Source organism: Ixodes scapularis, unplaced genomic scaffold (assembly GCF_016920785.2).
Source record: "Ixodes scapularis isolate PalLabHiFi unplaced genomic scaffold, ASM1692078v2 ptg000972l_1__unscaffolded, whole genome shotgun sequence".
Taxonomy (NCBI): Eukaryota; Metazoa; Arthropoda; class Arachnida; order Ixodida; family Ixodidae; genus Ixodes; species Ixodes scapularis.
In genome coordinates, this window is record NW_024610076.1 from 990,464 (window position 1) to 1,001,915 (window position 11,452).

Consider the following 11,452-nt stretch of genomic DNA (forward strand, 5'->3'; position numbering starts at 1 on the left):
GAGTCTACCCTGTGGAGCTTTGCTCTGCGGTGTTGATTGCCAGCAATGCACTGGGCAAGTGCTGGTGCCATGTCTGCGGGTTCCTGAAAGCGAGTTTCTTCCGCATGTTCACTAAAGTTGCATTGGCCCTTTCGACAAGTCCGTTTGCTTGTGGGGTGTACGGAGGTGTGAGATGGTGCTCGATGCCATACTTCTTGAAGAACTGCTGTGTTGTGTGGCAGGCAAATGCGGGTCCATTGTCGGAAATGTACACGCATGGCGGTCCAAAACGTTGAATAAAATCTTGTTCGATGGTTTCAATGAGATGTGCTGCCGACAACGAACACGTGGCTCTTGCCAGAAGGTAACGAGTGGCGTGATCAATCTGTACGAACACGTGGGTGTTTCCAGCCTCCATTTGGGGCAGTGAGACAACATGATCGCCTAAGACGCATTCCCATGGCGTTGAAGGAATCGGGAGGGCTCCCAATTTTTCATTGGCGAGTGTGGTTCGACGGTTTGTTCGTTGACATGCTTCACAGCTCTGAACATTGGCTCTGACGTCTTTGCGTAGTGTTGACCACCAGTGCCTCGAGCGTACTCGTTCGAGCGTTTTCTCACTGTTCAGATGGCCACTTTCGTCATGACAAAGGAGGAGTACATGGAGCGCAATGCAAATGGAAGGACGAGTTGTTCTCTCCTATGGCTTCCAACTGTTGTCACGTGAGTTAGCGCCGAGTTTGATAACTTGAAGGAGTTATGAATTTGCTTCAGATGATGCGTGTCGAGCTGTTTCTGTAGCTTGTCAAGGACTTGGTGGCAGTACTCATCAGTCTGCTGAGTGCGAACCAGCTTTGAATCTTGTGATGTTAGCACGGCGAGACATGCTTGGGGAGGGAGAGGGTAGCGGGACAAATGGTCAGCGGTGACATTTTCCTTGCCCGGCCTGTGGAGGGCGCTAAAATTGAAGGCTGCCAGGTCAACAATGTAGCGTGCAAACTTGGGGTTCAGCTTGGCTTTGTTCACTGCGTACGCCACAGTGAAATTGTCAGTGCTGAGCACAAAGTTGTGACCATGCAGGTACAGACGGAACTTTTCGGTCACAGCCCAATATACAGCAGTACATTCAAGCTCATTGATGTGGTATCTCTTTTCTGCGTCTTTGAGGGATCTGCTGGCATATTCTATGACACGTCTTTTGCCATTCTGGCCTTGCGAGAGCCAGGCTCTAAGGCCTTCATGTGACGCATCCTTCTCGAGATACGTCTGACATTTTTGCTTGAAGAAGGACAGAAATGGCGGCGAAGTGATCTTCATCTTGAGTGACTCGAAGGATTCCTGCTGAGTATATTCGAAGGCAAGCTGAAGTGTTTGAGTGGGCTTTTCTTTGTTCTTTCCTTTGCTCGTGGTCTTCTTCAGAAGTTGATTAAGCGGTCTTGCAATCATTGCGAAGTTCTCTATATGTTTGCGAAACGTGTTCGCAAATCTAAGGAAGCTGCGAACCTCATGTATGGACGTCAGTGTAGCATACCGAGATACAGCAGATGTGCGATCAGGGTCTGGCAGTATGCGTTCTGTTGTCAACACTCTTCCGAGGAGCGTGATGGTTGGCGAGGCGAAGACACACTTGGTCGGCGAGAGTGGGAAATTCATGCTTCGTGTGGCCTTGAATATCTCGCGGAGGCATTTGATGTGGTCTTCGAAACTGTTGTGCGCGCAGGCAATGTCGTCGATGTAGGTGACAACACCTAGTTTGCGAAGGTGCGAATATGCCAATTTGATGGTTCTTGTCATGATCGGTGGTCCGTTCTTGAGCCCAAAAGTCATTCGTAGAAACTCTCCGTGGTGGTCTTGGGTGACGAAGGCTGTTTTGTGCACGTAGTCTTCTTTCAATTTGTTTGTGAAAAATGCACTCTTGATGTCCATGTTAGACATGAAACGAGAACCTGAAATTGCATGAAATGCGTCTTCCACGCAATCGACTGGTTGTGGATCTGCGACAGTGATCGGATTGATTGTGCGGGAATAGTCAACGACTAGACGTCGAGGTGTTGTGTAATGAAAAGGCTGGTCCACTACGAAGGCCGGCGATGCGTACATAGATGTGGACGGGCGGGCGGCGACGACAGATGTCTTGTTTCCTCCAAGTTTGCACTTGGTTTTCGAGGAACTGTCGGTCAGGCTGCGGGAGGAGGTAGGGTTGGCGGCGAACTGGTCAGGAGTGTTCTAGGTTAGTACTGAGTTCCACATAGGGGCACTCACCAATCTTCGCCTGGTCTGCGAAAATATCTTCATACTCTTTTACAAGAGAGCAGAGTTCTTCTTGCTCGGTTGCGGAAAGAGAAGCATGTATGGTCACTTTATCCGTGATTGTCTCGGTGTTGGGTGCAGATGGACTCGGATGATCCACGGGCATACGTTCTCCGGAAGTCGTGATTTGCGGTAGCGGCTCTGTTGACTTGGTTGTGCACAAGGTCTCTGTTGTGGCCCTGGGTGCTAGTGCCACATCACTTTGCAGTGATGCCTCCATTGGCCTGGATTTGAAGATGCAGTTTGCGGTGAGCGTTTGGGCATTGAAGCGCGTGAATTCCTGAATGGATGTCGGTGACGTGATGCAGAAGCTTCCGTCTGCTTCAATGATGCACAGGGCCTGGACAAACCATTTCCAGTCATTACCCAAAACAAGGGTAACAGGCAGGTGTTCACAAAGTCCCATTTGTGGCATGGTGTAATCAATGTTCCCAACTGTGACACGCAGGGTGATCCATCCGGGGCGTGTAATGGGTCCTGCTGCTGTCTCGATTGGTCCGTTTGGCCATTTGAACACTGGTAGTTCGGGTGGTGCGACATGCTTTTGGATTAGCGTGACTTCTGATCCACAATCACAGAGAGCGTTCACTGTTATTGTGCCGTTAATGATGGCGTTGACGATCTGTGCGCGAGGACCTTCGGTGTACAAGCAGTTCACAGAGTAGCGGGCATTTGGTTTCTTCGTGTCCTGGGTTGAACCACTGGCACCATTCTCACTTGGAGAACGAGGAAGGAGTCTGTTGCTGGCATGGTTGTGGTGGGCTGTACCAGCTTCATTACTGCGGCTTTGGTGTGCATTCCTTTGGTGTGTCGGTGTAGCAGTTTCACCGTCGGCTGGTGCTCCGAGTGCACTACCTGCTTCTGGAGGTGGAAGATGACACTGATCTGAGATGTGCCCTTTTTTTCCGCATCTCCAGCAGTGCAGATCTTCGGTCTTGTCGCCTGACTTTGGGTTGAACTTGTGAAGAAATGGCTTCTCTCTTGTTCCTGCGTCTTTCCTGTCGTTGCTTCCTTTTTTTTCCACTTGTCGCAGCGAGTCGAGTGTTGCTGCTCTGTCGACTAATTCTGTCACGGAGGAGTAGAGCTGAGAGGCAAGCGGGATCGACCATTTTGTGTCCTTGATGACGCCGATGATCATCGATATGCGTTCCTCGGGGGTCAGGGGATGTGGAGACTTGTCGAGGAGGGCGTCCTTCTCGAAAATGTACTGGACCAGGATCTCGTTCCTCCTTAGTGTCCTCTTTGCCTGTAGCTCGATGAAGTCCTTCATCGAAAGTCGTCGTCGAAACCTTTCAATGAGAACTCGTTTCCACTCTTCCCACTCGTGGTGGTGTTTTCCGTTCGTCTTTTGCCAGTTGGCTGCAAGGCCTGAGAGTCGAGATGTAGCGTTCAGGAGCGTCAGTGCGGGGGTTCATAACGCTTGAGCTGCGATCCGTTCCACATCTTGGGTCCATTGTTTAGCGCCGTCCAACGGATCACCGATAAATTTGGGGATCGGATTCGCGGTATCCGCCGTTGATGTAATTTGTACCGGCCGTCTTTGGCTTCCGGCCAGCTGTTGTACTGTTAGAGCGAGTTGAGCGACGATGTTGGTCAGACTTTGGATGTCCGTCGGTTTCATTTTCGGCGGATACGTCGGCTAGGCTTAATGTGGTTGACGACGAGCAGAAAAGGTGTCACATACTTGCAGTTTCACGAAGTCATCGGAGGTCTTGGCGAGTGTTTCCGGGGTCGTTTGTCAAGTTTCCGATGTCCGGGCACTAAATCCTTCTTGCGAGCGGGATCTTGAAGGATTAGCGTTGCTGTCCGCCGTAACGGTTGCGGCGATTCTGGTGGGAAATTGCACTTCGACGGCGGCTGGTGAAGATGCGACGATGTGGAGCGTTCGCTCACTTTGCGATGGCGACTTGCGGGAGGCGGGGCACTTCGGCGGTCTGTTTTCGTTGAGGTGCCTTACATTTTTTTCGTAGTTGTTGCCGAATTGTTTCGCGACGAACAAGGCTCGCTATGCCGACCACGCCATGTTGGGTATAACAACTATTTATTTAACAAAATGTACAACAGGTGGCAGTAGTATAAATATTTGTTCTATGCAACGATAGATGGCGACACTTGCTCACAGTAGTGACCATCGTGACGTCATTTGTGACGGTCGTAACATTCGATGTCACCTTCACGAGTGACCTTCACTGTGAAGGTTGTGACCTTCATCATAACCTTCACGAGTGAACCTCGTAACGTCACTCGAATCTTCGTGATCGCCATGACGTCACTTGTGACCCTCATGACGTCACTCCTGACGCTCGTGACGTCACGCGTGATGTCACGTGCGACATCATGAGGGCAAACGTCCCATGATGCATCGCGCGGGACCCTCGAGACGTCATTCGTGACTCTCGTGACGTCATTATTGGAATGCAATGCGCGGTTACGCTCACTGCGACGCCGACGCCGCTTAAGCCGGAAATGGGCACCTAAAAGCTGCGCTAAAAAAAAAACACTTTACGGACACAAACTTTCAGCCATGGCGGACGTCAGGAATTACAAGAAAATACCAATTAACTGAATGTTTAGTAAGAATAAATTAATTATTTTAGAGTGCCGCTCACAGGCGCCCGTTTCCGAGTTAAGCAGAATCGCCGTTATCGTTGGAGTAACCGCGCGGTTCATTGTGGGACGTTTCCCATAATGACGTCACGCGTGACATCCCGTATCATGTCACGAGGCTAAAATTTTCCCGCTATATTTGGTGAGAAATTTTCCGCTAAATTTAACGATGAATTTTTTCGCTAAATTTAGCTGGGGTACTTTCGCTAGATTTAGCGGAATATATAGCGAAAATTCACCGCTAAGTGGGACTGGAGCAGAAGACGAGGTGAGGGTGTATAGAGGGGGAAGAAGACATACCCTCCACTCCGAGCCCTTCCCTCTTCCTTCTCAAAAGCTGCGCTCTAATTCGGCATTACAAAGAATGGTAAACGTCTTTATTTTTTTTTTATTTCTTAAAATAAACGCATGGTTCCAATTAGAAAATTGCTAAGCATTATCGAAAACAACTTGATCAACTCATTTTAGAAATATGTAAGTCAAATAGAGCAAATTACGAAGTTCTGAAACAAAAACGCAAACGCACTAAATTTGGACGCGTTTCGAGGGTTCGGTCTCCCATCTGAGAGGACCTTAGTGTTAGCGGCCCTGGACCCACGTGATAGAGGCGCTCAGCTATCGACTCGCCTCTCTCATGGGATGGAAGCAAATTTGGCGGACGTGTGTTGCGCGCCTCTTACACAGGGACCGCAGGAGCAAAGATGAGCTCCGATTGAAAAGTCAAACCTAGAAACGCGATCAGATCTAGTGTTTTTGTCGCTGTACCGTGAAATGCTTTCTGTGCTCATATTTTCCTAAAGAGGTTTTGATAATGCTCAGAAATTTTCAAATAACAATCATGTTTTTAGTTTATCTAATACGAAATTTCATCAGTATATTGTATGTAAGCATTCTGCTAATTATTTTGTTGTTGAAAATGTCTGACGTCCCCCATGGTTGACAGTTTCCTCCCGTATAATTTATTTTTTTCTAAGCCCCCTGTTTTAGGAGTTGTTCAAAGTCTTCGTTGAAATGCCCCTTATAATGCATGGTTCAAGTGTAGAGATACACAATTATGATCCCCCAGAATAGGCAAATTATCGTCGAAGGCCAGACATTGGCCGATGTCTGGCTATGGTCTTTTGGCCAACGGCCAAAGAATAGCTATTCATCCGCCAATGCTTCGCCGATGGCTGATGGCCAGTGACGAGAAAAAAGAAAGTCATCGGCCATTGGCTGGAACTGTCTGGCAACTGGCCAAAGGATCTTTGCCGGCCATTGGCCAGTGATTGGCCAAATCTGTGCTGCTTGGGTAGCTTGATTATTTTTTTTTATATTTAAAAATAAATACAGAATGTGTAACAAATTTGCTCGTTGGTTATTGTTTGAAAAGTAATGTACGAAGTTTATTTTCGTCCGATCGATATTTTAGCATACCCACACTCCCCAATAAAGACAATCGCCTAATCCTCAAAATGTATTTGTTCTAGAAATCAAAAACTGGAAAACAAGAAACCTTAAACGGCCACACCAAACGTGATGCAACTGTCAGTTGAAGATGTCTTAATCTTTAAAAGAAGTGCTTCAGCAGATTTACTATCAGTCTATGTACTTTTTGCCCATTTGCTTCGTGAGCTTTGCTTGTAACACAATACCCAAGTAGAACAAGAAGTGGGGCCCACGTGGGTACCAGCTCTTGTGCAACTTTGGTAGTTGTAAGCGAAGCGCTTTAAAGGTATACTGAAGTGAAAAATGAAAAATTCCTTCACTTTCCGAGACCAGTTATACAGGATCGAAAATATATGCTAAATGACAATCGCACGTTTGTATTTGAACGAATGGCTATATTTTCGTTCCAAACCGCCGTTTCCATCGAGCGCTCGAAGAGTAGCTGTCGGAGAGCGCAATACGTCTCCGCAGATCCTGCGATTCAAGCGCGCTCGTGACGTCATGTTAACCTTCACAGGCAAAACAATGGGGCAGCTGACGCAGCTGTGAGCTCCGCCAGATGGTAATATCAACGCGCTACACTTGGCAGTTCCGGATGCCTTTCCTCCGCTTTCCACAGGAGTTCAATAGGTTCGGGAAAGAGGTGAAATCCGCTTTGGACAAGTTTGACAGGGAGTGGCGCCCGCGCAGCTTGCCGCTCTACTTCAGCCGAGCGATGCTGCTTTAAAGGGGCGGTGCAAGGATATTCAATTGGAATGTTTTTCACTGTACACGAGCTTCCTGCCACTAGTGGGACTCAAGGATACTCGCACGAAAAGCCATTGACCAAAAAACTGCCTTGTTGCGCTGTAATTTCGAGGACAAAACCAAGTGTTTTCATTCAATCTCTCCTTCGCAAAACCTGATGAGGTAGCTGGGCGGTAGCAGTACCGCCCAGTCACGATATTTGAACGCGGCTCATAGATTGGACCCGAGCATGGTTCGGACACTCGATTTGGGCTCGTGATAATCGATAGCTCGAGGCGCATCCGGGTAGTGTCCTGTGTCCAATCGCTCCAATGACGACAACAGCCGAACCATAACAATGTCAGGAACTCAGCGCGTGTCCTGTGCCTTGCCAACCCAAGCGCATGGCTATGATCAACATTGGCGGCATATAATCGGCTCTAGATCACGTAGCCGCTTGTTCTGGCTGCGAGTTGAGGGGCTGAACTCTGCTTGTTTTTATTTATTTCTTTTTGTGACTTCGATTGTGTGTGTTGAAAAACGAACGGGTATTCCACAGGTCATTAACATCAGGGATCCGTTTGTAGCGGTATTTGGGCAAAATACAAAAATCGTTGCATCGCCCCTTTAATGAGAAGGGAAGCGCAGCGGCATTCGGTTTATTCATTATGAATACAAATATTGTGTTATTTTTTTTACTTTTAACAAATATTGGGAGTTTTCGCGGTGTGTCCACAACGTGGGTGATATTTAGACAATAAAATACATACTACAATTTCGTTGCAGTTCCTCTTTAGGGGTATTAACTATGGAGACAAGTCCCTCCCTTTGCCTTCCGGGACGCGCATCACGTTGTAACAACCTCACGCCTTTGTGAGGAGCCACGTTGAAGGAATCCTCACATATGGATGGTAGAGCTTTTTGCTGGTGCTTCACAAACAGTCCCCGCCTGACTGGGGACCTCTTCGCAGTTGGCGGTATTTTGTACGGGTTTTCGCCAACCCTACAGATTTTGTTCTGCACGATACCGCCGGTGGCATCAGTATTGCATAACGTGTTGTAGCCCGCCTTTTAAAACACGTATACAGAAATATTGAGGTTGTTATTAAATGGGAAGCCGAAATAACAAAATCGGCAGAAATAAAACGAAGACTTGGGCATGGTGTTCCTCTATCACTTCTAGTTCTTCTGATATTCCTGAGTAAAATGAAAAAGAAATGGGAAGAGTGAAGTTTAGATTTTGAGCGGTCAAATGTGTAGAGAGAGGGAAAAGTAAACAAACTTATACCAGAAATGTTTTAAGCAGACGTCACTGTACTGTTAGCAGGTAGCTGAGATATGTTAAGATATGTAAAGAGGAAGGAGACTCCCTGGAGCCTGCAATTCAGTAGCGACAAGTCAGGGTTAATAGATTATAATGGTGAGAAGAGGGACTTACTGAAACTTCAAGGCGTTCTCAAAGAACACGTAGAGAAGTATAAATACTTAAGATTATGGATGAATGAGACAGAACTATGCTTTGAAGAACAGGAACAAAATATGCTGAAGCAAATCAAATGGTACGAAGCAATTATGGAACATACGACACTGCGGAATTACACTAGATATGAAGCTGTTGGGAATATGGAAAGGAGTCATGTTTCCAGGATTCTCTTTTAGGAATGCGGTATGATGCATAAAATAAAATACACCAAATGAAAGAGTACAGAAATACATGGGCTGGGCATCTTTCCAGGTTAGAGAGGCGATGGGTTGGTTGGTATTTGAAGAAAGGCTAAAAAATGGAAGATATACGATGGGCGAGAAATGTATATAGTATCTATACATGAAAAACATTTAAAACCAAATGGAAGTACCAAACCCGAAAACTGAAATTTGAATACCAAGTTTCAAGTGCTGGCGCAGAGCAGACTATTTTTGGAAAAAGTAAAAAAGGCGAGACAAAGATGTGGGAAGAAAGAATACTGGGAAAATCAGCTTTAACAACGCAAAATGGACGAAAACTGAAAATAAGGAAATAATATTGGAATGATAATTCGCTAGGGAGCTCGTTGTTATTCCAGTCTAGAATGGGAGTATTGCGAACTATAACATATGGGCTAAAGTATGACCCAATGAATACCCGCTGTGCGATAAGCCAAGAGAAAGACGACACAATGGAACATGCGGTGTTGAAGTGCACAGGGCTTTCTCCCGCCCTCTTGGAGGGGTTGACGGATTTAGCCGGAGTGCTGGGGTTTGCAGGCGAGAATGTAAAAATGGTTGATCAGTGGATTTTATTAACTAAGAGAATATTAAAACACCGGTGGAAATATCTATATAAAATTTAATCACGCACAACTAACTGACAAAGCTCAGGACAGGCGGGATAGAGAAAAATTGAGACTCCCTCCAGCATGACAGGCTCAAATTTCTCACCCTGTCTTTCAGTGGACCCGGTGCCGTGGTAACGCCGATTAGGCTTTGTCAGAGGAAAATTGACGACTCCCTTGCCAGGGGCGAAAGGAGGGGCAGGTGATGTTTTTAGTTTTTTTTCCCGATCCCCCAGAATTCATCCTGGTGATATCCCACACGACCTCGGCACAGTTGCGAAATTGGAGAGGGTAAGCAAAGTGGCGAATAAATGAAATGAGGCTTTTGGTTCTTAATTTCTAGACTCGGTGGCCCAATCTATTCCCTATCGTCGTATGAGCCAATCGAGGGAATTGTTAATATTCATAAATTCCGTCCTCATGCGGCACTTCATACAACTTGTTCGGAGTTCCGCATTCCTTATGTTGCATTCGCAAATTGAAAATGCATCTTTTTTTAGCAGAAACCAGTTTGTCGTTTTTTGCATATAACAAAACTGCTGTCATAATCGCGTATCGCCGTATCATGCACGCCTCCATTTTTGTACTCACGTCACCGCGCACCGAGCCTTTATAACGATAGTGCGACCACTATAAATGCGTCTGATAACACTGGCATTCCTCTCGGCACCCGGCCGTTCCTGTGAATGTTGGAGTTGGGGAGAGAGTCCCGCTCGTTCAACACCGCTTGGACAACAAAACAGTAGTCCTCACACTTTTTCGTAACCACCCAAGGCCAACGCTGGACGAATATTGAAAAAGAGTGCTGCCGCGGCTTCGAGTCAAGTTTGTGCCGAACGTTGACGGAATCATCGTGTACAATCTGTGCCGAGCGTTGGCCTTCGCACATTACAACATTTCTCTCAGCACTACGGCTTACTTATCTAGGAGGTGTTGGCTGGTCCCTCCGATCATTGATGTCGCACACATAGTTCCTGAGAAAGCCCTCGTGTGCGATTACCCCTTTAGGAGAAGGTTGCTTGTGAGGAATGCTTTTACGTGAGGTGTTTTTACGAGGCGGTGTTCCAGACGAGATAATATACCCGAGACCTGGGTTTCGGTTACTATGCTGTTATCGACTCTGGTTCTGGAATTGCTTTTTTCGACCGAGATGCTGGGGTTTCTTTTATGGTACTGTATTATTCGGAATTTGCGATCACGGCCCCCGATCCGTATATAATGTTGGAATATTTGTGCAGCCTCAATGTCTCCCGCACCTGGTAAAGACGATATAGATGTACGTTCCATTCCTAGCAGCGGGTTGACGGGCGTCTGTGACTACAAGTCAGATATTAAATCTCTGGGTGACGTAGGATGGTAACTAACAGCCGGGCTCCGAGTCGTCTATATCAAATTTCCGACCACGTCGAAAGAGAATCGTATGTACCCAAATTGCGAAAACGTAGATTCGCGGGCGTCGCTTGGCGGAGTAATTTGGAGAGTCGCCGGATTTCGCCAGCTGATATCACTTACAACTGAAGCTCTAAAAACCCGAAAACGAAGCTTGCAGCATTATCCTAATCAAGAATTGGCGCAGCATATTTGTGGGTTCTTGGTTTCCCAAGCTTATAAAAGAACGGTTGCCGACGCTTTAGAGTAGATATTACGATGGATCGATAGCTGCAAAACGATGATTAACGTCCATTCTAGCTTTACTAAAAAAAAAGAAGAAAATCCAGGTATAAATAGATAATAAAGTCGAATTCAAGAGGCAAATATTAAATATCTATCTGTCACACTTTTAACTAGTTGCACATGAAATGCGCATATCGACGGCGTTTCTTAATAGCCATTTAAGCCATTGCAAGTATGCGTAGAAAGTTTAAAACATTTATCCAAACCCTTTGACCGCTTACTTCTCTTGCCAATTTACTGCCAGTGTTATGCGCACAGCGTGCACAGCGTCGGAAGACTTTTTAAAGACATAATATTCGTTATGAAACCTTCTTAAAGAACGCGAAATCCTGCTGCTCTTTTTGCGCTAGCAAGGTACAAACGGAACAAGATTGGATAGGAGTTCTTTGCACTCCAATTGAATACTCACATGCGAA

The 11,452-nt window shown here is 46.5% G+C and overlaps 1 protein-coding gene across 1 annotated transcript; it reads right to left on the reverse strand.

Annotated features, from left to right (window-relative positions):
• Window positions 1-603: 603 nt before the first annotated feature.
• On the reverse strand, window positions 604-3,910 carry LOC120841564. Its single transcript, XM_040212475.1, has 3 exons — window positions 3,769-3,910; window positions 2,242-3,657; window positions 604-1,925 (listed from the first exon to the last, which is right to left on the reverse strand). Exons 1-3 carry the CDS (start codon window positions 3,908-3,910, stop codon window positions 604-606), a joined length of 2,880 nt encoding a protein of 959 aa, XP_040068409.1.
• Window positions 3,911-11,452: the final 7,542 nt, after the last annotated feature.

Excerpts from the sequence above, each read along its gene's own strand:
- LOC120841564 (XM_040212475.1), bottom strand. The coding sequence starts at position 3,910 with ATGAAACCGACGGACATCCAAAGTCTGACCAACATCGTCGCTCAACTC. Across the intron at positions 3,658-3,768 it reads TCCGATCCCCAAATTTATCG|GCCTTGCAGCCAACTGGCAA; the intron begins GTGATCCGTTGG and ends CTCGACTCTCAG. Across the intron at positions 1,926-2,241 it reads CGCAGACCAGGCGAAGATTG|GTTCTCGTTTCATGTCTAAC; the intron begins GTGAGTGCCCCT and ends ATGCAATTTCAG.